The sequence below is a fragment of the Prionailurus viverrinus genome, chromosome A2 (assembly GCF_022837055.1).
Source record: "Prionailurus viverrinus isolate Anna chromosome A2, UM_Priviv_1.0, whole genome shotgun sequence".
In the NCBI taxonomy this organism is placed as follows: Eukaryota; Metazoa; Chordata; class Mammalia; order Carnivora; family Felidae; genus Prionailurus; species Prionailurus viverrinus.
Genome location: NC_062562.1, coordinates 9,314,062 through 9,339,133, shown reverse-complemented (window position 1 = coordinate 9,339,133; position 25,072 = coordinate 9,314,062). Strand labels below are relative to the sequence as shown.

Genomic DNA, 25,072 nt, shown 5'->3' with positions numbered 1-25,072 from the left:
TGAAAAGAAGGCGAGGGGAGAACTAGCTATCAGAGTGGTGTCGGATTTCTCAGGAAAGGGAAAGAGAAGCCACCCATCTATCCATTGTCTTCAGGTCTTTACCTGAGCAGGAACACGCTGAAGACACCACCAGACGCTGGGAAGGTTTGGGGAAGAGGAAGGAGCACTTGATCAGCCACAGTAGAGGCAGCCCACATTTCCCAAGAAGGCAAAAACAGTACTTCCCTTCTAAGAAGTGTTTCTAGAACCTTGGCCCTTCCCTCAAGAGGAAGACTGATTCTTATCCATGTAAATCTGAGTGGATTGGCGACTTGCTTGTAACCAGGAGAATGTGATAGGAGTGGAGTTTCATGGCTTCCAGGGCTGGATCTCAACAGGACACATAGCCCATTGGCGGGAAAACTCATTCTTAGAGTTTTGAACTGCCATGGAAGCTGCCTGCCCAAGGTTGCCATGTTGGGAGGAAGGCCAAACTCCCCAAGTCTAAGGCTCCATAAAGGGGTGACAATGCACAGTCAGTTCCCAGCTGCTCCAGCCCCAGCCACTGCCTAACTGCAACCGTGTAAGAAACCCCAAGCCAGAGTCACCCAGCTGAGCCCTTCCCAAAGCACAGAAATCATGAGAGATGATAAAATGGACCTTGCTGTTTTAAGCCACTACATTTTGTGATGGTTTTTACGTAGCAGTGGATAGCGGGTACACAGCCCTTGGAGAATTTCCTGGAATCTTTCCACAGCCATCTCATGTGTCTCCCTTCTGCTTCCCTGTTCCAGGACTCTGTTTTCTGCTGAGTTTGTCAGAAGTCATGGCTCGGATGACCAAAGGTAAGTGCTCAACGCCTGACTTCTCCACAGTCCGAGACCAGGAAAGGTGGAGACCCAGGGTACATCTGGGACGACTCACATCCTCCAATGGGCTAGAGCAAAGAGGCTTGTTCTGGGAGTAGAACTTGGAGATGCTTGCTCCAACGTGGGGCTCGAACCCACGGACCATGAGATCATGACCTGAGCCGAAGTCAGACCCTTTGACCGACCAAGCCACCCAGGCGCCCCAGGTTTTATTTATTTATGTAATCTCTACACCCAATGTGGAGCTCGAACTCACGACCCCAGGATTAAGAGTCACACGCTCTTCCAACGGAGTCGGCCAGGCACCCCTTAATGCATCTTTTTACTTTAGTGTCCTTTGTTCATTTGTTTTCAGTCACCACAATGTGCCCAATGTAGAAATAGAACAGAGGCTAAAACACACAAAGGAAGTGAAGTGAGCACCCCAGAGGGGAGAGACAGAGCAGGACGGTAATCATTTTATTCTGATAATAAGCGAGGCACCAAAACAAAAACAAAAAAAAATAAACAAGATGACTTAAGGCTAACTTTAATCCCCTAGAGATCTCACTAGATTCTGATTCAGCAGGAGTAAGGGTGGGGCCTGAGCTTCTGCATTTCTAACCAACTGCTGGGGGATGCATTCTGAGTAGCCAGACTGCATTGTGGCCCCCATCAGGTTCCCAGTCCCCTCTCCCTGTGAACACCGCATAGGGAGTGTTCAAGATACTTCCTCGGCTCCAATCATTCCCAAGAGGGCCCACCTTAAGGTCATTAGCGTATCTCTATCTATTTGGAGTCATACATAGACTTGCAAAGATAATGTGAACCCGTATCCGAATATACCTCCTGTGGGTCCCTACACTTTCAAGTTTTTATAATCCTAGCTGATACGTCTTGTGTGCCAGACACTGCCCAACACACTTTACATGTATTAATTCACTTACTCTTCACAATAATCCATTTTACAGATGAGGGTACAAGGCACAGAGAGATGCACAGACACACGGCTGATAAGTTGTGGAGCCAGGATCGACCCCAGGGTCTTAACCAATCCATTCCCTCCTTTTAAAGATTCTGCAGTGGGGGCGCCTGGGTGGCTCAGTGGGTTAAGCGCGCGACTCTTGATTTCGGCTCACATCATGATCTCACGGTTGGTGAGACCCAGCCCTGCAGAGGGCTCTGCACTGACAGTGCAGAACCTGCTTGGGATTCTCTCTCTCTCTCTCTCTCTGTCCCTCCCTCCCTCTCTCTCAAAATAAGTAAACAAAAACTTAAATAACTAAATAAGTAAAAATAAAAATCCTGTGCCGATCTTGAGAATAGCACCATTATATTGCATGGAAATTTTTGTGTGAAAATTAACGCCAACTCCAGACCTCTGTCATGCAAACGAATCCTCACTTTGTTCTGTAACTTGGGTTTCGTAGCTCTCGTTTTGTAATGTACTTAAGATCTCAAAGGAGGAAAAGGGTGTAGGCTTCCTCATCCTGAAGAGGCCCCAGTCAGAGAGGCAAAGCCAAATGGTAACAGACATCTCTCAACCCCGGTGACATCTGACCTGCCCCCTCTTTTCCCTGCAGCAGCTACCTGTCCACAGTGCCCCCAACACGCTTTCTGTGTCCACGGCACTTACTGTACCTGCGACTCTGGATACGCTTCTGACTCTGGGAAGAAATTCTTCACATTCCCCCTTGAGACATGCAATGGTAAAGGGGTAATTTTCAAACCACCCGGTGGCGGGAGTGGAAGGGAGGCAGCATGGGGACTGCTGTGGGTGGTGACTGCCACGCGGAAAAATCTATTGGCTCAACACTCATCAAGAAAGAAATGCTTCCGGGGCACCTCGATGGCTCAGTCAGTTAAGTGTCTGACTTGGGCTCGGGTCATGATTTCATGGTTCCTGAGTTTGAGCCCCGCATTGGGCTCTCTGCTGTCAGCGCAGAACCTGCTTGGGATCTTCTGTCTCCCTCTCTCTCTGCCCATCCCCCCACAGGCATGGGTGTTTTCTTTCCTCTTTCATTCTCTCTCTCTAAAATTAAATAAACTTAAAAGTAACATCTTTAAGAATGGGGGAAAGGAGGGAGAAAGGAAAGAAGGAAGGAGAAAGAAAGAAAGAAAGAAAGAGGAAGGGAGGAAGGGAGGGATGAAAAAGAAAAAAGAAAGAAAGAAAGAAAGAAAGAGAAAGAAAGAAAGAAAGGGAGGATGGGAGGGATGAAAGAGAGAAAAGGAAAGAAAAAAAGAAAGAAAGAAAGAAAGAAAGAAAGAAAGAAAGAAAAGAAAGAAAGGGAAAGAAAAGAAAGAAAGGGAAAGAAAGGGGAGGAAGGGAGGGAGAAAAGAGAAGAAAGAAACAAACAAACAAAGACAAAAAGGGAGGGAGGAAACAGAAAAGGAAAGAAAAAGAAAGAAAGGGAAGAAGGAAAGGAGGGAGGAAAGAGAGAAAGAAAGAGGAAAGGGAGGAAGGAAGAGAGGGAGGAAAGAAAGAAAAAGAAAGAGAGGGAAGAGAGGAAGGAAGGGAGAGAGGAAGGAGAGAAAGAGGGAAGGGAGGAAGGGAGGGAGGGAAGAAAGAGAAAAAAAGAAAGAAAGGAAGAAAGAGAAAAGAAAGAAGGAAAGAAAGAAAGAAAGAAAGGAAAATAAAGAAAGAAAAGGGAAGGGAGGGACAAAAGAGAGAAAAAGCAAAGAAAGAAAGAGAAAGAAAAGAAAAGAAAGAAAAAGAGGGAAGGAAGGGAGGGAGCAAAGAGAAAGGAAGAAAGAAAGGAAAGAAAGGGAGGGAGGAAAGAGAAAAAGAAAGAAAAAGGGAATGGAGAAAGGAAGGGAGGGAGGAACGAGAAAGAAAGAGAGGGAAGGGAGGGAGGAAAGAAAGAAAAAGAAAGAGAGAGAGAGGGAAGGGAGGAAGGGAGGGAAAGAGAGAAAGAAAAAGAGAAAGGGGAGGAAAGAAAAGAAAGAAAGAAAGAAAAAGAAAGAAAAGAAATTCACGAAATCAGCATCTTCTTTCATTTATTTGGAAGTTCTGATAGACTTTTCCATCCCCTTCACGGCGACCTCCTCTTCTCTTAATTTCATAATCACACATGTGTGTCTGTGCCATCATCTTCCAAACTCAGCAGTTACTCCCCCCGCCAAGATGCACTGTTTTCCCCAGCAAGACGCTTCGTTTCAGGTAAAGGAATGAAGAGCGAACTCACCGTGATGGACACCGAGTAACAAGCGTAGGGTCACCGCGCTATGCACCTGAAACTAATACAACACACGTCCCTGTGTGTTAACGATACAGGAATTTAAAAAAAAAGAAAGAAAGAAAAAAAAAAGCTGCTTCATTTCACCCTTGCTTCCCCTCCCCCAGGAAAGAAGTGAGATCAGGAGAACGCTGTTGTTTCACCCCCCTCCTTAGCTGCCCTGCCACATCCCCGTGAAGTTCACATTTTCTCAGGGTTCCCTGCTCGCCCCTGCTTCCCCTGCCCTGCCTTTGCCCACAGGCCGAGGTTTCTCTTCTTCCTGGTTTCACGCTTGCCATCTGTCCTTTATTTGGGGCACTTTCTCCTGTGCTTGCTTCGCGCCGGGCGCTCTCTCCGCTGTTCACTTTCGCGAGAAGGTTCTATCCTGCCCAGGTGGGGAGTGTTCCGTCCTCTTATCCGCGTGATCCATCAGCGACCCTCCCACGATAACAGAACTGTCTTCAAGCTTGCGGGGCTGCAGAGGGAACGCAGCACCATCTGAGGCTCATTCCTTTGTGGCCACTTCTGTCTCTCGCTCACTGAGGTTCCTCGCCGGCTCCCCAGGGAGAACATCCTTACTTTCCATTGGCTTAGGGGTGCGACCTGAAAGCTGACACGGGGAGGCTGGGGGACAGAGTGCCTGCGAGATGGGAATGAGACCGTCACGTCTGGCTTCCTCAAAAGAGAATGGCTATGGAGCAGGCAGCAAAGCTCATCTGCGACGCTATGTCACAGTCTGAAAATTCCCAATTTCGTGTTTGCCAGATCGGATGGGGACATCCTCACCACCCGCGTGACATTTGGAAAGGGGCGACGGGGACCCTCAGGACTGGAGACATGTTGACTTAATCAAGACATTCTCCCTCAGTCGGTTAGTCTAGCAGGTGTATGACTGTGCCTGGGTTGCTGTAACAAAACACCACGGACCGGGCGGCTTCAACAACAGAAGTTTATTTTCTCGCCATTCTGGAGGCTGGGAAGCCCACGGTCGAGGTTCTGGCAGTTCTCTTTTCTGGGGAAAACCTCTCTTCCTGGCTTGAAGGTGTCTGTCTCCTTGCTGTCTCTTCACATGGCCTTTCCTCACTGCACACACACAGTGGTCGGGCAGGGAAGGAAGCCCTCGTGTCTCTTCTTCTACAGACACTAATCCTATCAGATCGGGGCCCCATTCTCATGATCGCATTTAGCCTGTTCCATCCTTAGACACCCCATTTCCAAACACAGCCACACCAGGAGTTAGGATTTCAACCTATTGAATTGAGGAGACCTACAAACATTCATAACAGCAGACATGGTCAGTATTCCACTTTAGATGCCCTCGGCCTTGGCCATTCTTTTGCCAAGTCGAAGGCTCTCTCTGGCTACCGGAGACCCCTCAGCTTGTGCTCGGGACAGGTGGGAGTATCAGAGAGTAAGCTATCCCTGCAAGCACTGCTTTCCCGATAAATGGTAAGATTGGGCAGACAAAAGCATTATCAACTGTCGCCAGAGCATGGAAAGAGCCCAAGTGTCCATCACTTGATGAAGGGATAAAGAAGATGTGGTATATCTATACAGTGGACTGTTACTCCGCCATAAAAAAGAATGAAATCTTTGGATGAAACTGGCATGTATTGTGTGAAACAAAATAAGTCAGAGAGAGATAGATACCATGATTTTGATCATATGTGGAATTTAAGAAGCAAAACAGATGAACATAGGGGAAGGGGAAAAGAGAGAGAGAGGGAGGCAAACCATAAGAGATCCTTAGCTGTAGAGAATAAACCGAAGGTTGATGGAGGGAGGTGGGAGGGGGTAAGCTAGATGGGTGATGGGCATTAAGGAGGGATGTGCACCGAGTAACGTGTTGCGATGAGCACTGGGTGATGTGTGGAAGTGACGAATCACCAAATTCTACTCCTGAAACCAATATTACGCTGTATGTTAAGTAACTACAATTTAAATAAAAACTTAAAAGAGAGAACGATTTCGCGGATAAATATCCCAGCCCCCCACCCCTTGGAAAGTGCCTCTGAAGTGTGTGCTCTACACCACCTCCCAGAGGTTCCCAGGGGAATTGAGTCCCTATCGCCCACAATGGAAACTTACCTCTTTATTTTCTGCTTTCCTTTCCCTGTCTCATTTCACCACCTCCCTTCCAGTGTTTCCTGAGATCACCTCCCACATGAAGTACTTGCCCATGAATTCTTATCTCAATGCCTGCTTCTCAGAGAACCCAACCAAAGTCAACGAGGAAAGGGAATAACAAAGACAACCCATTACCTTGACTGAGTTGTCCTGGAAAGCCAGGACAGACCCTGGTGGAAAGGGTATAGCCTCTGGCATGTATTAGATGCTCCATAAATCTTTGTCAAATGAATGTCTAAATTCCTCTTTTGTGTTCCAGACATTGATGAATGTAAACCACCCATTAGCATATATTGTGGACTTAACGCTGCATGCCAGAATGTCGAAGGAAGTTTCTACTGCCACTGTAATCCTGGGTACAAACTCCTCTCTGGGGACACACAATTCGAGAATTCCAATGCGAACACTTGTCAAAGTAAGAAATGTCTTGTCTTCTTGTCTCCCTTCTTTGTTTTTCATTGAATCTAATGCCAGAAAGTGTGTGTGTGTGTGTGTGTGTGTGTGTGTGTGTGTGTGGTGAGGCTAGGACATGTTTCCATTTTCTGGAGGTAAATGGATGATGGAAAGAGGAGGAAAAAAAGGAAAGAAGGAAGTATAGAGAAATAATGGGGTTAATAAGACAAGTGGCCTTTGGAAATGGGGGTAATGAGGTGCTAAGACAGGATTCTTTGAATTGCAAAGAGGAACTCACTCAGGCTAACTTAAGCAGAAAAGATGAATTTATGATAAGGATGCTTGGATGTGTCTTGGAACTCGAGGACAAAAATACAGCTGGGCTTCTGGAATGAACTGAAACAGGGGACTCTAGTGCACACGATCAGGGCACCTCAGTCTCTGATACTCTTTGGGTCTGCCCCTTTCTTCTTTTTCACCACAAACTGGCTTTCTCTGCCTTCTTAGTCCGCAGGACAGGAAATATGGCCGCCAAGTCCAAATCTTACCATGGTTAATGATCCAAGCACTCAAAGATCAATCAGTTGACTCTCTTTTGGATCTAACTGCAAATTGTTTGGAAATGTACCAATTAGTCCAGTTTGAGTCATATGCGCACCTTTGGATCTCTGTCCAGGAGAGGCACCATCTTGTATAAGCATGAGCACTCTCACGGAAACAACATAGACAGGGAAACCTTTGCACAAGAAATATGGGAGGTGATAGCTAGAAGAAGCGAGGGGTAGATGGTAGGGTAGGAACATCCTGAACTTACCTCCCCCCATGAGGACACCAAAGCTGCAACTACATTAGAGCAACTCTCTCTGAGAGCGACCCGAAGACTAGCTGAACAGCTCTTCCACAGGTAAAGACACGGAAATAAAGCCACATCAAGGAGGGTAACAGCAGCAAAACACGGTCAGGTCAGGAACCAAAACCCCCATTGCGGTGACCCACAGGCTGGAGGGATGTCACCAGTACAAAGGTTCTCCCTGAGCAGCAGGGCGTTCAGGCTCCACATCATGTAACACCCATCTGGGGACCTGTGCCAGGAAGGCAAGCCCCCAGAATGTCTGGCTTTGAAAATCAATAGGGCATATCTATCAATAATTACTTTAAACATAAATGCTCCAATCAAAAGACATAGGGTGACTGAATGGATTTAAAAACCAAGACGCATCTATCTGCTCCCTGTAAGAGACTCACTTCAGACCTAAAGACACATGCAGATCGGGGGCATCTGGGTGGCTCAGTCGGTTGAGTGACTGACTTCGGCTCAAGTCATGATCTTGTGGTTCGTGAGTTCAAGCCCCACATCAGGCTGGCTGCTATCAACTTGTCAGCATGCAGCCCACTTCAGATCTTCTGTCCCCTTCTCTCTTCCCTCCCCAAAATAAAATAAAATAAAATAAAATAAAATGGAATAAAATAAAATAAAATAAAATAAAATATGAAGACACGTGCAGATTGAACATGAAGGGATGGACAAAGATATTCAAGCAAACGTAAATAAACCAGCAAACCAAAAGCTAAGGTAGTGATACTTAGACTAGATAAACTTTAAAATAAGGACTGCCATTATATAATGATGAAGGGATCAATCCAATAAGAGGATATAACAACAGCAAATACGTATGCACCCAACATAGAAGCACCTAAATATATGAAGCAAATATTAACAGACATAAAGGGGAAGATTGGCAGTAATACTCGATAGCAGGGGGCTTTAACACCCCACTTACATCGTTGGATAGATCATCCAGACCAAAAATCAGTAATGGAACAGTGGCTTTGAATGACACGTGAGACCCAGTGGACTTAACAGATATATTCAGAACATTTCTTCCCAAAACATCAGAATACACATTCTTTCCAAGTGCACACAGAGCAGTCTCTGGATAGTTCTATGTTAGAGGCCACAACGCAAGTTCTCAGTGCATTTAAGAAGATTGAAATCTTCCAGATTTCAAGATCAAGATCAAGAGTCACGTGATCCGCCCACCGAGCCAGCCAGGCGCCCCTGACCCAAAATCTTAGGGACACAGCAAAAGCAGTTCTAAGAAGGAAGTTTATAGTAATACACGTCTACCCCAAGAGACAAAAAAAAAAAAAAAAAGAAAAGATCTCAAACACTAAACCTTATACCTAAAGGAATTAGGGAAAAAAAGAAAAGAGCTCAAAGTTAGTAGAAGGATGAAAATAATAAAGATCAGAGCAGATGTACTACCAGGTATTTATCCAAAGGATCCAAAACTGCGGATTCAAAGAGGCACCTGCACCCCAATGTTTGTAGCAGCACTATCAGCAATAGCCAAATTATGGAAAGCGCCCAAATGTTTATCAACTGATGAACGGATAAAGAAGATGTGGTGTATATATACAATGGAATACTATTTGGCGATGAAAAAGAATGAAACCTTGCCATTTGTGACAACCGTAGATGGAACTAGAGTGTATTATGCTAAGCGAAATAAGTCAATCAGAGAAAGACAAATATATGCTTTCACTCATATGTAGAATTTAAGAAACACGGCAGATGAACACAGGAGAAGGGAAGGAAAAATAAGATAAAAACAGAGAGGGAGGCAAACCATAAGAGACTCTTAGATACAGACAACAAACTGAGGGTTGCTGGAGGGGAGGTGGGGGGTGGGTGAAATGGGTGAGGCCATTAAGGAGGGCACTTGTTGGGATGAGCACTGGGTGTTGTACGTAAGTGATGAATCGCTAAATTCTACTCCTGAAACCAATATTATACTTTATGTTGACTAATTTGAATTTAAACAAATAAATTTAATTTAAAAAAAATAAATAAAATGATATTCTACCAAAAAAAAAACAACCAGAGCAGAAATAAATTAAATAAAGACTTCAAAAAAACAATAGAAAAAATCAGTGAAACTAAGAGAGGGTTCTTTGAAAAGATAAACACGTGATAAACCTGTAGGCAGGCTCATCGAGAAAAAAAGAAATTCACTAATTCATTGAATCAGTAGATACACCTCACAGGGTATAGATTTCACAGGGTGTTGCAAGGATTAAGTAAGGCTTAAATGAAATACTACCATACAGAGCACTCAAGAAACTGCCTACAAAGGTTTGCTAATGTGTTTCACATTTCATCTGGTTCTAATATATATATTATATATCATATAATTATATTCACATATAATTCGAAGTCAGTCACTCAACCAACCAATTATATGTGAATATAATTATATGATATATAATATCATATATATGTGAATATAATTATATGATATATAATATATTATAATTATATAATAAATATATAATGTATTTATATAATGAAATTTTATAATAAAATTCTATTTATATATATATATATCTTATATATATATAATATATAAACTCTCTGATCCTACTAGGTAGACTTAACCTCAGTCTAATGGTTAACTGGGATGTCAGCATGTGTTGGCCTTTCCTCATTTTCCTAAAATAGAGATGGGGGTCCTCACAAAGTCCAAGAAGCTACGCACAAAGGTCTCGTTAAGGGCTGATAACCAAAAACTGATACTCTTGTTTCTTTTTTTTTTTTTAATTTTTTTTTTCAACGTTCATTTATTTTTGGGACAGAGAGAGACAGAGCATGAACGGGGGAGGGGCAGAGAGAGAGGGAGACACAGAATCGGAAACAGGCTCCAGGCTCTGAGCCATCAGCCCAGAGCCTGACGCGGGGCTCGAACTCGCGGACCGCGAGATCGTGACCTGGCTGAAGTCGGACGCTTAACCGACTGCGCCACCCAGGCGCCCCTGATACTCTTGTTTCAGTTGTCGTTCGCAGCCAGCCTGAATTTTAAAACCAGAAGTATCTAATTTCCTGTCCCCTCGGCCATTGCGGTTATTTTTGTCCAGCCAAGACTGAATTAAAGAATCTAGAGTTTACGTTTTCCTGCTTCCTCAATGCCAGAGTATCTCTACCCCAGCAATATTGATATTTGGGGTCCAATAATTCTCTGTGGTCGGGAGCCACCTTGTGCATCGTAGGCTGTGAGGCAGCACCCCCAAGCCTCCACCGCTAGGTGCCAGTAGCATTCCCCATCACAAGTTGTGCCGGCCAAAATGTCTCCAGCCATCGCCAACATCCCCTGGGGGCAAAATCACACACACACCCCCACCCCCATCAAAAAACACTGCTTTCCACCAGGATAAGGAACTTGACTCTGATCTCTCAAAAGAGCACAACCTTGTCCGTGAACATAAAAAAATTGAGTTCAAAAGAAAAAAAAAAAAGAACAAAAACCAGACTCTTAACTGTAGAGAACAAACCAGGGGTTGCCAGAGGGGAGGTGGGTGGGGGGATGAGTGAAATAAGTGATGGGGATGAAAAGTACGCTTATCCTAATGAGCACTGAGTAATGTACAGAATTGTTAAGTTGGTATACTGCACACCTGAAACTAATGTAATGCTATATGTCAACAATACTGGAATTTAACAGTTAATAATAAAAATTTTTAAAAATAAAGAAGGGCCGCCTGGGTGGCTCAGTCAGTTAAGCGTCCGACTTCGTCTGAGATCATGATCTCACAGTTTGTGAGTTTGAGCCCGGCATCGGGTTCTGTGCTGATGGCTCAGAGCCTGGAGCCTGCTTCGGATTCTGTGTCTCCCTCCCTCTCTGCCCCTCCTCTGCTGGCGCTCTGTCTCACTGAAAAATAAACAAAAAAAAATGTTTTTAAATAAAAAAAAAAACTAAACAGCATGGGTTTAGACCTTCTAGGTGCAAAGTTGTTCACCCTGCCCGTCCACCTCTCCGCCCTTTCACTCTCAGTTCCAGCAGTAACTTCCCTTTATATCTTTTCCAGAAACCACTTCCTCAAAGACGACCAGAGACACGGAAGAGGTGAGTAGAAGTTGAGTCTTGGAACCCAGATAACAAGTATCCACAAAGCCCAAAATTAGCATGTGGCTGTGGATACCGTATACTATATGTGTGCTAGACATTGTATATCATACATATATAAATGTCATATATATTTCATATTACATGTTAAGGTATATAATATATTTTAATATAGTTTTTTAATTATAATAGAAATTAATTATGATATAATAGTACGATATTATATGTAATTTATATTATGTATAACTGAAATATGCATATGGGTTGCCATGTTTATCGCTATACATACATTCCTACGTATCTCATGGCAGAGTTAGAAAGAGTGTGTGTGTCCATACGGACGTGTGTGTGTCTGTGTGTGTATACTGCCCCCGAAAGATAGGATTTATCCCAGGCCGAGAAAGGTGGACTAAATGAAACTGTACAGAGACCCAAATATCCAATAGCTTTAAAAAGATGGGGCATGGGGCGCCTGGGTGGCGCCGTCGGTTAAGCGTCCGACTTCAGCCAGGTCACGATCTCGCGGTCCGTGAGTTCACGATCTCGCGAGATCTCGAGTGATCTCGCGTGAGTTCGAGCCCCGCCTCGGGCTCTGGGCTGATGGCTCGGAGCCTGGAGCCTGTTTCCGATTCTGTGTCTCCCTCTCTCTCTGCCCCTCGCCCGTTCATGCTCTGTCTCTCTCTGTCCCAAAAATAAATAAACGTTGAAAAAAAAAAAAAAGATGGGGCTTTATTACTTTCTTTATTTAAATGTTTTTATTTATTTTTGAGAGAGAGACACAGAGGTGAGTGGGGGAGGGGCAGAGAGAGAGGGAGACACAGAATCGGAAGCAGGCTCCAGGCTCTGAGCCGTCAGCGCAGAGCCCGATGTGGGGCTCGAACCCACACACCGCGAGATCATGACCTGAGCCGAAGTCAGACGCTCGACTGACTGAGCCACCTGGGCTCCCCAGTCTTTATTACTTTCTGACTTAACTAAGTCCAGGCTGGTGAGGCCTTTCAGGGTACCCACGTTCCTCCCATACTGCTGCTCCACCATCCCCCAGCACCTTGTCCTCAATGATATGACCTAAAATAGGTTGCTCCAAAGCTGCATTTGTATTGGTGGGTGGTGGGGAGATAGAGTCCAGGGCAACTTGTCTGGAGCACAGGGTGAAAAGGGAAGAGTTGGGAAAAGGGCTACATCTACTCACTCTATAATACGCTAATGAAGTTGTGATCATTTCCTTGGAGAGCAGTTTGAAAGCAACAATCCAGAAGCTGAAGGTAGCCCGGCCAAAAACTAGCTGCAAGGGAGGCTGGGACAATGTGGCCTTCAGACGGAGAACATGGTCCATATAAAATCTGAGGAATCCATTCAATTATTAAAAAGAAGGGGGAGGGGCACCTGGGTGGCTCAGTCAGTTAAGTATCTGGTTCTTGGTTTCAGCTCAGGTCACGATCTCATGCCTCGTGAGTTCCAGTCCACATAGGGCTTTGTGATGACAGTGCAGAGCCTGCTTGGGATTCTCTCTCTCTCTCTCTCTCTCTCTCTCTCTCTCTCTCTGCCTCTCCCCTGCTCACTCTCTCTCTCTCTCTTTCAATCTCAATATAAATAAATAAACTTAAAAAAAAATTTTAAATAAAAGGAAGGGGGAGGGGAATGGATACTGGAGGCAATTACACGAGACAGACCAAGAAAGTGCCTTTTAGGTAGCAATCACTTAGCGTCTGTAAATGGACTCTGAATGTTAACAAAGGAAGGACCCATGTCTCTGAGAATCTATCGTCTAGCAGAATGGGCTGGTCCCTTCCTCTCCCCACTCCCCACCCTCACCCTGCTCTACCCCAGAGGGACTGCTCACACCTTGACCTCCAAGCTCCAGGCCTCCAGGTACATGCTGCTGTCTCTACCTGAAACTCTGTTCCCAGTACCTCACCTGGCTGGCTTCCCTCCTCTCTTCTCTGCTCAAGACTCAATTCAAGCATCACATCCTCCTGGATGGCCTCCGTAAGCCCTCCCATATGAGTCAATACCCCCTTCCCCAGGTTCTTCTGCTGGAGGGATGGGGAGGTCAGAAGTACAGTCAGAGGTTCAAATCTCAGCACTTCAGTGGCAAGTGACATGGGCAAAATGACACAACCTTTCTGTATTAGCCAGGGATCTCCAGAGAAACAGAACCAACAGGGGACCCAGAAGAAAGAGATATGTTATAAGGAACTGGCTTATGCGATTATGGAGCCCCACATGTCCCAAGATACGCAGTAAACAAGCCAGAGATTCAGGACATCCAATGGTGTTGTTCCACTTCAAACCCAGAGGCCTGAGACCCAGAAGAGCTGACGTTTCAGGCAAGCATGAAGGAAACAAAACCTCTGTCCCAGCTCAAGGCAGTCAAGCAGGCAGTCAGGCAGAAGAAAGTTCCCTCTTGCTCAGACATCTTGTTCTATTCAGGCCCTCAACCAATTGGACGAGGCCCACTCACGTTGGGGAGGGCAATCAGTCCATCTACCCATCCAAATGTTCATTTCATCCAGAAACACTCTCACAGACACACCAAGGGTCATGCTTGACCAAATATAGCTGGGTACTCTCTGACCCAGCCAAGTTGACACATAAAATTAACCATCACACTCTCCAAGACTGATTTACTCATCTGTAAGATGGGGTAGTAATGGCCTCTACCTCCTTGGAAGGATGGAAAGGTTAAATGAAATAATACATGTGGAGCACTTAGCAGAGTGCCTGGTCCATAGTATACCTTCTTCCGTCCAGGTTCTCCATTGTTATCTCTGGTGGGCCCACAACAGTCACAGTCATGTGTTGTCACCACCTAGACAGTGAGCTTCTTGAGGGCAGGAATCAGCCCAAGCCCGCACTGGGAGTGCAACAAGTGTTCACTGAAGTAGTGAACAAATAATCGTGTAATTATCATGTAACAGGAACATTTCATTATGAAGTTTCATTGCCCATTTCCTCAAAACGTGAAACATAACGGGGCACCTAGATGGCTCAATCAGTTGAATATCCAACTCTTGATTTCAGCTCAGGTCATGATCGCGGGGTTGTGGGACTGAACCCCATGTGGGGGGCTCCACCCTGATTGAGATTCTCTGTCTCCCTCTCCCTCTCTCCCCTGCTTGCTCTCTCTCTCTCTCTCTCTTTCTCTCTAAAATAAAATTTTAAAAAAGGTGAACATAGAATTACCATATGACCCAGCAATTCCACTCCTAGGAATATACCCAAGGGAACTGAAGGCAGAGACTCAGACACTTGCACGCCTGTGTTCATAGCAACACTATTCACAGTAGTCAAAAGGAAGAAACAGCCCAAGTGTCCATCAATAGATGAATGGATTTTTAAAAAGTAGATCCCCAGGGTAGAATGTGATTGAGTCATAAAAAGGAGTAAAGCTCTGATTCACGTTACAACATGGGTAGACCTTGAAGCCATCATGCTGGGTGAAGGAAGCCAGGCACGAAAGGTCACGTAGTGTAAGGTTCCATTTCTATGAAACGTCCGGGACAGGCAAATCCACTAAAGCAGATTAGCGGTGTCCAGAGGCTGGGGGGAGGGGGGCGTGGGGAGTGATCGCTTCATGGGTTTTATCTTGGGATGCTGGAAATGTTTTGGAACTACACAGAGGTGGTGGTTGCACCACCTCGTGCATATTCTAAGTTGCCCCGCACCGTATACTTTAAGAGGGTGCATTTCGTGTTGTCCAAAGTACATCCCAGTTAACAAAATGCGTTGCCAGAAAAAGGTGCAAAGTGCTCTCGCTGGATCAGACACTACAATAGCAATTCCGAAGGGCAGATGCTCTGGTGCCTACCCTGTACGAATGAGTTTCAACCATGAACATCTCAGCTGTCATTTAGTGGACAGAGGTATGTTTTCTATGGAGGCTGCTTGTAAACTAGCAAACTCAGCTCAGGATTTCCACAAAGCTCAGACCAAAGGAGCCAAACCTTAAAAAGATTTGCTCGAACCCTGGTTCTGAATGTTCCTGCAGCCCTTTTTTATATATCACTCTGCTTATAACTCCTCGGTGCGGTTGCATTTTCCTCCTAAGAGCATCCACGCCACCCATGAACTCTGAGCACCTATGTCCGTCAGGGACTGTTCTGGATGCTGTTTCGTGAAGAAGACAAAGTCCCTGTCCTGATGGGTTTTACTGTCTAGTAACTGAACACGCAGCCCTACCTCGTGTTGTTGGGATTCACTTTACTGCACTTCGCAGGTATCGTGTTTTTTACAAATTGAAAGTTTGGGGAGTCCCTCCCCCCCCCCCCCGCCGCTACGGAACGAGCCTGTTGGCGTCATTTTTCCGACAGCATTTGCTCACTTCGTGTCTTTGTGTCACATTTTGAGCATTTTCACAGTATTTCAAACTTTTTCATTGTTATTACATCTGTTATGTTGATCTGTGATCAGTGATCATGAGCTGCTGAAAGCTCAGGGGACGATTAGCATTTTTTAGCAATAAAGTATTTCTTACTTAAGGCACACTTTTTATGTCGATTGATTGGTTGGCTTTTTTTTTAATGTTTATTTATTTTTGAGAGAGAGAGAGAGAGAGAGTCAGAGTGTGAGCGGGGGAGGGACAGAGAGAGAAGGAGACACAGAACCTGTAGCAGGCTCCAGGCTCTGAGCTGTCAGCACAGAGCCCAAAGCGGGGCTCGAACCCACGCACTGCGAGATCATGACCTGAGCTGAAGTCAGATGCTTAACTGACTGAGCCACCCTGGCGCCCTTAAAGTTTTTATTTTAATGCCAGTTAGTTAACATACAGTGTTATATTAGTTTTAGGTGGACACGATAGTGATTCGACAATTCCACACATCAGCCAGTGGTCATGGGTTAAATAGGTGATGGAGATTAAGGAGTGCACTTGCGGTGAGCACTGGGTGACGTGAGGCTTGTACATTTTTTAGACATGCTGCTATTGCACACTTCATAGACTACAATATAGTGTAAACAAAACTTTTATAGGTACTGGGAAACCAAAAAGTTTATTTGAATAGCTTTACCGTGCTATTCACTTTACTACCGGGGTCTGGAACCAAACCTGCGATCTCTGAGGTGCGTCCGTACCCACAATCCCCTGGGAAAGTGGGTGAAATGCAGATTTGGACTCATGCCCCAAGAGTCTGCATTCCAAACAGGCTGCCAGGTGATGCTGCTGCCGCTGGTCCAAGGACCACGCTTCAAGTACAAGGATGTGGGGATTCGCGTAAAAATAGCCTTTCAAGTCCGCCTATATTACGATTTTGTCACACCTGTATTTATAAAATTCCACCGCAGCCCTTCATTCTTTTCACCCTCTGTCTCACGTCTTTGCTTCACTTTGTAGATGAATTTCTTGATTTAAAAAGGCCAGTTAGAACGAATGTCTTTTCTTTTCCTCTTCTTTTTGTTTTTCGGTTTTTGTTTTGTTTTGTTTTGTTTGTTCGTTTTTTTTTTTAATTTTTTTTTAACATTTTATTTATTTTTGAGACAGAGACAGAGCATGAACAGGGGAGGGTCAGAGAGAGGGAGACACGGAATCTGAAACAGGCCCCAGGCTCTGAGCTGTCAGCACAGAGCCCGACGCGGGGCTCGAACTCACAGACCGTGAGATCATGATCTGAGCCGAAGTCAGCCGCTTAACCGACTGAGCCACCCAGGCGTCCCTTGTTTGTTCGTTTTTGCACAAGGAAAGAAACTGCTAGAAGACATATTCCCATAGGGCTTTTTTTTTTTTTTTTTGACAGCTTATTTATTTATTTATTTTGAGAGGGTGGGGGGAAGGAGCCGAGAGAGAGAATCCCAAGCAGGCTCCTCACTGTCAGTGCAGAGCCTGATGGGGGGGCTTGAACCCACAAACCTTCAGATCACGACCTGAGCAGAAGTGGGAAGTTTAACCAACTGGGAACCCAGGTGCCCCTAGAACATCTTTTGAGCTATAACAACTTCACTTTTCCTCAGCTTTGGCACCACTGACATCTGGGCCTGAGTCATTCTTTACCACGGTGTGGGGGAGGGCTGTCCTGTGCCTTCTAGGGTGTTCAGCGGCTTCTCTGGCCCCCACCCACTGAGCATCCCTCGGTGGTGACAATCCAGATGTCTCTAGACATCACCAAATGTCGCTGGGAGGCCAAAATCGCCCTACTGGAGCACCACTGTTTTATTCCTCGCAAGCTTACCACTCCCCTGATGGTAAAAGACGTTCATAATAACTATCCTCATCTGGGCACAGACACTGTTCTTCGAAGGTGGCATCTCTTATTCATTTAATCTTCCCCAAAACTCTAGGGCGTCCTTTTACTGTCCCCATCCTTATAGGAGGAGACCAAGGCACAGAGCAATCGAGTTATTTTTCCAAGTTCATGCAGCTGGTCAGTGGCAGGGACAGGATTCCAACTGGGTCCTCTGGCTCCAGAACCTGCTTTCTCGTGCTTTCTACTTTCCCTCAGGGTGTGGGATCTATCAGATTGGATTTTTTTTTTTTTCTTATTCTTTGTGTCTCCAAAGCTGCAACGTGTTGTTGAGAAATTCGAGTCACTGCTCACTAATGACACTCCCTGGGCGATGGGAGAGAAGAGAGAAGTCGCATCTTGGGCCACAACTCTTCTCCAGACTGTAGAATCGAGCGTTCTAGAAACTGCCTTGAAATCCCCAGAGCAAAAAGTCCAGAAAATTCACAACAGTACTGTGGGTAAGAAGAGGAGCTGGCCTTATCCACACGGGGCCTATTACAAGCTGGAGTCTGGGTTGCACAGTTAGAAAAGTAAATAAACACGCTGCCTGAGTCCATTTATATAGAATTCTAGAAAGTACAATCTGATCTATAGTGGCAGGAGAAGGGGGAGAGAGGCGTAAAAGAGCATGAGGCAATTTAAGGAGACTGTTGGGAATGGGAGGCACGTTCAGTACCTTGATTGTGGTGTTAGTATCAGAGGTGCATACCATATACACACAGGTGTATACACACTCTATGAAACTCATCAAATTGTACACTGTTTTATATGCAGTTTGTTGCACATCAATCACACCTCCACAGAGCTGTTAGGAAAGGAAGGGAAAGGGAAGGGAAGGGAGGAAAGAAAAGAGAAAAGAGAGAAAAGAAAAGAAAAGAAAAGAAAAGAAAAGGAAGGGAAGGGAAGGGAAGGGAAAAGAAAAAAGAAAAGATGGTCAATGGTTTCCAGTCCTGAGTCTAGGATTTTGGCTTAAAAGTAGTTTGGTTGTTGTTTTTTTAAGTGTGTTTCTTTATTTTGAGAGAGAGAACACGCACAGGCATGAGCAGGGGCGGGGCAGAGATAAAGGGGGAGAGAAAGGATCCCAAGCAGGCTCCCCGCTAACAGTGTGGAGCCCAACAGAAGCTCAAACTCGCAAACCTGTGAGATCACGACCTGAGCTGGAACCAAGTCAGACGCTTAACCTACTGAGCCACCCAGGCGCGCCTAATATTTTATTTTTAAGTATTCTCCATACCCAGTGTGGGACTCTGACTCACGACTCTGAGATCACGAGACACACGCTTCATCCACCAACGGAGACAGCCAGGCACCCCAAAAAGTAGGACTTTTTTGCCCAATAGCTACTGGCACATGTCACAGTGATAGTATGTAAAGCATCCCAGAAGGAACATCTCACTGCATATTTTTTTCAATAAAAACACTTTTATCACCCTTGTCATATATATGTATACTATAACCAGGTGAGGAGATGATATTGTTAAATAGCTTGACTTTAGCAATCATTTCACTATTTCATAAAATACCATAGCAAAACCCAGTATTAGATTTGTTAAAAAATAGAAAAAAAAACACACAAACAAACTAAATTTAGGCCAGCCAAATCTGCCCACAGCCATAGGTACACATCTGATGAAGAAACATATTTCCTGTGTGTGTGATTTTGTGCATGCAGTTTTCACTCATTACATCACTAACATATTTCCGTGTAAATGGTATACGTCATCATTACCCACATTATTATCTGCAACGGTTTATCAAATTGCACTGTATATAATTTATTTGTACTATATTTATTTCCCTATTCTGGGAATTGTGGGTTGTTGCCAAAGAACCCCGTGAAAAAGACCATTGAAAATTTATCTGTGTGCATTTATTTGATATTTTCTTGGGATAAATTCATAGATGAAGAATCATTAGGTCAAGGAGAAAAGAAACATTGTATAGACTTTGATGCATATCACCACATTGGCCTCCAGAAATGCTGTTTGCTGTGTTTTTATTCAGCTCAGGGATATCAAAGGATTTGTGTATGCCTGCCTAAACATTCTGTTTTACCAATTTGCATGATGAGATAGTTTATGCTCTATAAAAATAATAATAATGATTTTTAATAGAAAATAAAATCCAATGCCTCACCTTCTTGGGAAACTGGAATCAGGATTCATTTGTTAATTTGTTCATTCATTCATTCACTCACTCATTTCATTCAGAATTAAACCATTTTTCAGATTACAAGTAGCTCTCACCTTTCCTGACCTGGCCAGGTCCTAACTGATGGGAAACTGGTGCCCTGACCTCAATGGGTTTCATTCCCCTCATCTGTGAATGGGGATAATACCATGAATGGGGAGATACAGGAAGAACCCAGCTTTATCCAGCACCCAGCTTCAACAATTTCTAACCCACAGCCAGCCTTAACCATCTGCTAATGTTTAAGTTAAATATTTCCATGAGCTTTTTTCTTGATGGCAATTCTCCTGTGACCTCATATTCATCGGAAGCATGGTTCCCCATTATAGAGATAAGCCATCAATTATTGAATCAGTTCCTCTTTGTTGAACATTTAGATCACTTCCTGTTTTCCACGCTATCACCTATGCTGCTATGAACTTTCTCATAACTAAATCTTCCCTCCCGTCCATGTCGTTTTCTGAGAATAAAATTCCTAGGAACAGAATTGTTGCTTCAAAGATGATCGCTAGAGAACGTTAGTTACAGACTTGTATTTCAGGGGGTGCCTCGGTGGCTCAGTCAGTTAAGCGTCCGACTTCAGCTCAGGTCATGATCTCACAGTTTGTGAGTTCAAGCCCCCAGTCTCTGTGCTAGGAGCCTGCTTCGAATTCTGTATCTCCCTCTTTTTCTGCCCTTCCCCTTCCCCCACTCATGTTCTTTCTCTCTCTCTCTCTCTCTCTCTCTCTCTCAGAAATAAACATTAAAAAAAAAAAAGAACTTGTTTTTCAGGAGTTAAGGAGTTAACTTCTTAACTTCGGTTTCTTCATTCGGATAATGGTTCCTCATGGGGTTATATGACAATGTACAGTGCCTGGAATGTTCTAGACATTCAGTAAATGTGACCTGTTCATGTTGCTATTCACATTTTTAAAGCTTGTAATAATGATAAACTTGCCTGTTGTTTTTCTCACCAGCTATTGAAACTCTAGTTGTTACAGACAATTGCTCTGAAGAAGGAAAGGTCTTCAGCTTGAACACCTACATGAACTCAGTGGACATCCGTTGCAATGACATCGTGCAGGAAAACGTGAAAGGTACATGTAGTGGCTGCATTCAGAACCTCTAAGACACACAGATCAGCATCATTATGTGAGTCACTGGGAGAGTCGCCAATAAGGTCTTTCCTAATTGGTTTGTTACCCGAAGACTGTGTCATTTGAGTCTTTTCCTTAAAAAAAAAAAAAAAAAAAAACTCCCCAAAGTGGAGGCTTTCTATGCTTCAGTGTGGAAGACACTTCTTTGCAATTTGGAGGCTTTTCTGTCCAGGTCTCCGACGGGGTTCACCCAAATGCAGTCCCCGAGAGAAGCGTAAGGAGTGTATTTGGGATGTGATTCCAGGAGGCATCGGTAGGCGGATTAGTCACCGTTATCCAGAGAAACAGAATCAATAGGATATGCGTGTGGGCAGAAAGAGAAACAGAGATCCTAAGAAATTAGCTCATGTGATTATGGAAGGTAGCAAGTCTAAACTCTAGCCAGCAGGCCGGAGACCCAGGGAAGAGTTAATGTCGTAGCTGCAGACCAAAGACAGCCGAGAGACAGAATACCCTCTTGTTTGGGAGAAGTCAGTCTTTTTCTTAAGGCCTGCAACTGATTGGGTGATGGAGGGTAATCTACTTTATTCAAAGTCTCCTGATGGAAATGTTACCCTCATCTGAAAAATACCTTCACGGCAACACCCGGACTCACGTTTGACCGAACAGCTGGGTAGCATGGCCTAGCCACACTGACACAAAATTAACCGTCCCAGTAGGGGAGAGAGGAAATGAGACAGAGAAGAGGGGACGGCCACTACAGGTGTCAGTAAGTCAGTGAGCAGATTTGCTGCAGGTGGTAACTGTGACCCGCCCTACCGAGCTCTCCCATTCTGCCCTGTGTACAAATCAAACACACTCCCTACAGGGAATGCCCCCAGGCAGAGAGTTACAATTGTTCGCAATAGAATCTATCAGCAGATAAGAAACCCGGGGCGCCTGGGGGGCTCAGTCAGTTAAGCATCTGACTCTTGATTGGCTCAGGTCACGATCCCTGGGTCATGGGATCAAGCCCTGTATCAGGCCATCTGCTGAGTATGGAGCCTGCTTGGGAATCTCTCCTTCCCTCTCTCTGCCCTCTCCCCTGCTCGTGTGCACTCTCTCTCTCTCTCTCTCTCTCTCTCAAACCCAAGAGAGCCCAGGGAATAGTCAAGGCACCTACAGCACCTGCTAATCCTGTGTACACAGGAATGGATTGTTAAACTATTAACTGTCCCAGTGTTGCCAGACTTTCTGGTGTTTCAAGAGAAACCAAAAATCAGGTTGGTTGCATGAATACCTTCAATTTTTTTTTAATGTTTATTTATTTTTGAGAGAGAGAGAGAGAGACAGCATGAGCAGGGGAGGGGCAGAAAGAGAGAGAGACCCAGAATCCGAAGCAGGCTCCGGGCTCTGAGCCGTCAGCACAGAACCCGACACAGGGCTCGAACTCACAAACCGTGAGATCGTGACCTGAGCCCAAGGGAGATGCTTAACCAACTGAGCCACCCAGGTGCCCCGAATACCTTCAGTTTTCTTTTTTTTTTTTTTTTTTTCAACGTTTACTTATTTTTGAGACAGAGAGAGACAGAGCATGAACGGGGGAGGGGCAGAGAGAGAGGGAGACACAGAATCGGAAACAGGCTCCAGGCTCTGAGCCATCAGCCCAGAGCCTGACTCGGGGCTCGAACTCACGGACCGCGAGATCGTGACCTGGCTGAAGTCGGACGCCCAACCGACTGCGCCACCCAGGCGCCCCATACCTTCAGTTTTCAAATTTGGTCTTACGATAGCTGCCATGGCGTTATAACTGGTGTAACGTGATAAATGAGGTCTTAAAATCCCATCCTGTAAACGTGGGTACAGCTGGTCTGTAATGTCAGCAAAAGTCCCAAAGGAAAGACAACAAAACGTGGACAACTAACCACATGCTGAACTGAGGAAGTGAGGCAATTAGTTCCTATTACTTCCTCTCCTCCCCTAAAAAGATAAGCGTGTGAATCTGCCCCGTTGGAGAACGGGCCAGGCGGAGGATAGAAGCCAAACTCCAGCCACGTGATTCACACCGGCGTTGTCCCCAGGTTCTTCTGAAACTCACGATTTGTGGAGAGTGTGCACGACTTCCCAGTGCAAGCCAGACGAAAACACATCTGTGGTCCCGCTTGCTCTTTAATCGCATCCTGGGGTCGTGGGGGGTCAGGATTTCACATAGGAATTCAGAGACGACACAGCTCAGCCCACAACGGCTGCCTATGCTGAATTGTTTAAGTAAATTACAGGCATCGTAATGTGATTGCATGTGCCTCAAGGAGCCCCTGGCCTAGAGGTGCCCAGTACGGGACTCTTCACCCTCCCCCAGTGATGCCCCATAGTCTCATCTCTGGACATTTGCATTATCTGTTCCTCTGCCAGGAATGCCAACCACCACTCCACTGGGTGAACTGTTACTCTTCAACACAGCCTAGCCCTCACCGCCTCCATGAGGCCTCCCAGGACTGCGCACTTCCATCACGGCACCAAAATCTGACCCTCCCTCCTCTACGTTCCCCCAGCATCTCGAACCTACCCCATCCTGGCATCTAACGTGTTGTGCTGTGTCTTGATTGACACGTCTTTGTCTCCCCCACTGTGCTGGAATCCCCATAAGGACCAAAATCATGAATGATTTCTTTCTATAGTCACCACGAGGGGCACATCACCTGGAGGACAGGGACAAATGTTCGCTGAATTAAATCCACATTTAGGGCGATGCCTCAACATTCCCAATGAGAGAAAAGAACCCATTGACAGCTCAGAGAGGGACACTTCTCTGTCCCTCAGGCTGTGTCTATTCTTTGTCATGGCAGCCATCCTGTGTCCAGTAGGGATGTTGAGCAGCAGCCTCTCCCCCACCTTGATTCACTAGACGTCAGTAGCCGTCACCCAGTGCGACAACCAAAGATGCCTCCAGACATTGCCCAATGTCCCAAGAGGGGGCAGAATTGCCACCCCCCACCCGCCCCCGCCAACTGAGAAATGCTCATCTACAGCAACCTTATAAATGACCTTCAAAGAGCAACAACTTTAAGATCGAAGGGAGGTGTTACCAACTCACCCCGAAGACACCCACCAGAGGTGAGCCGGGACTGTCCCAGGTAATTCGAGACAGTCACATGACACCAGCTCCCCTGTAAAACATCTCAGAGAACAAACCCAGGCCACAGAGGCTGACCTTGGAAAAGTACAGCCACCCTTCTCTTTTCTGCTCGCGATTTTGCTTGTAACCAGAATACCTCTGCTCAAAACGAAGCCGTTTCCAAGCCTAAGAGCAGGTGGACAGATCACCTGCCCGTCTTTTCCGTCCACCTACTGCTGTTTCACTCTGACAAATGGAAAACTGTCATGAACTCAGAGAAACAGAAATGAATCGCTTCTGTTCCCTCAGGCAAGACCAGAGAAGCCTCAGTAGAGAAGCATGTGAAGAATTTATTCGAACAGGAATTTATTTTACTGCAGAGCTAGTAAGGGACTTTTATCCAGAAACCTGTTAACCTGTTTCCGGTCCCTACAATCCTCACTCATCCACATAGATGGCCTCTGCGACGTGGACTTCTCTGCAGCTACAAAGAAAAAAGAAAACTTATGGACATGGGAATATGGTCATAGCATCCCGTAACTCTGTATAACCCATACTATAGCCCGTAATCCATTATATTCAGGCTAACTACAAATGCATTTGTTTTCTCCTTTTATATAAACAAGAGAAACTTATTTTCTCACAGTTCTGGAGGCTACAAGTCTGAGATCAAGGCGCAGGCAGGGTGGGTTTCTTCTGAGGCCTCTCTCCTTGGCAGATGGCCACCTTCTCTGTCTTCACACGGTCTTTTCCCTGTGAGTGCACGTCTCCGGTCTCTCTTTGCGTGTCCAGAGTTCTTCTTCTTTACTCTTCAATGCGGCTCAGCTCTCACCCCCTCCGTGATGCCTCCCAGGATTGCCTATTTCCATCACGTCACCAAAGTCAGGTCCTCCCTCCTCTGGCCCCATCTTTATAAAGGCCCTGTCTTCAAACAGTCACATTCTGAAGGACTTGAACTTAATGAATTTGGGGGGTAGGGGGGACACAATTTGGCCCATCCTATTGATATATGCCATATACATGTCCTTCCA

The 25,072-nt window shown here is 45.3% G+C and overlaps 1 protein-coding gene across 4 annotated transcripts in view; it reads left to right on the top strand.

The window, feature by feature from the left end:
- The window catches only part of ADGRE3 (adhesion G protein-coupled receptor E3), a 47,729-nt gene that overhangs the window by 5,714 nt on the left and 16,943 nt on the right, over positions 1–25,072 (top strand). For 3 of the 4 annotated variants that reach the window (XM_047842273.1, XM_047842264.1, XM_047842278.1), the window contains exons 2-7: positions 774–824; positions 2,411–2,536; positions 6,429–6,584; positions 11,426–11,463; positions 17,956–18,139; positions 20,828–20,947. In XM_047842273.1, coding sequence (XP_047698229.1) covers positions 774–824; positions 2,411–2,536; positions 6,429–6,584; positions 11,426–11,463; positions 17,956–18,139; positions 20,828–20,947 — 675 coding nt within the window. Of the gene's footprint in view, positions 1–773; positions 825–2,410; positions 2,537–6,428; positions 6,585–11,425; positions 11,464–17,955; positions 18,140–20,827; positions 20,948–25,072 lie in introns of those variants that run through there. The other variant, XM_047842284.1, reaches the window with a different exon arrangement.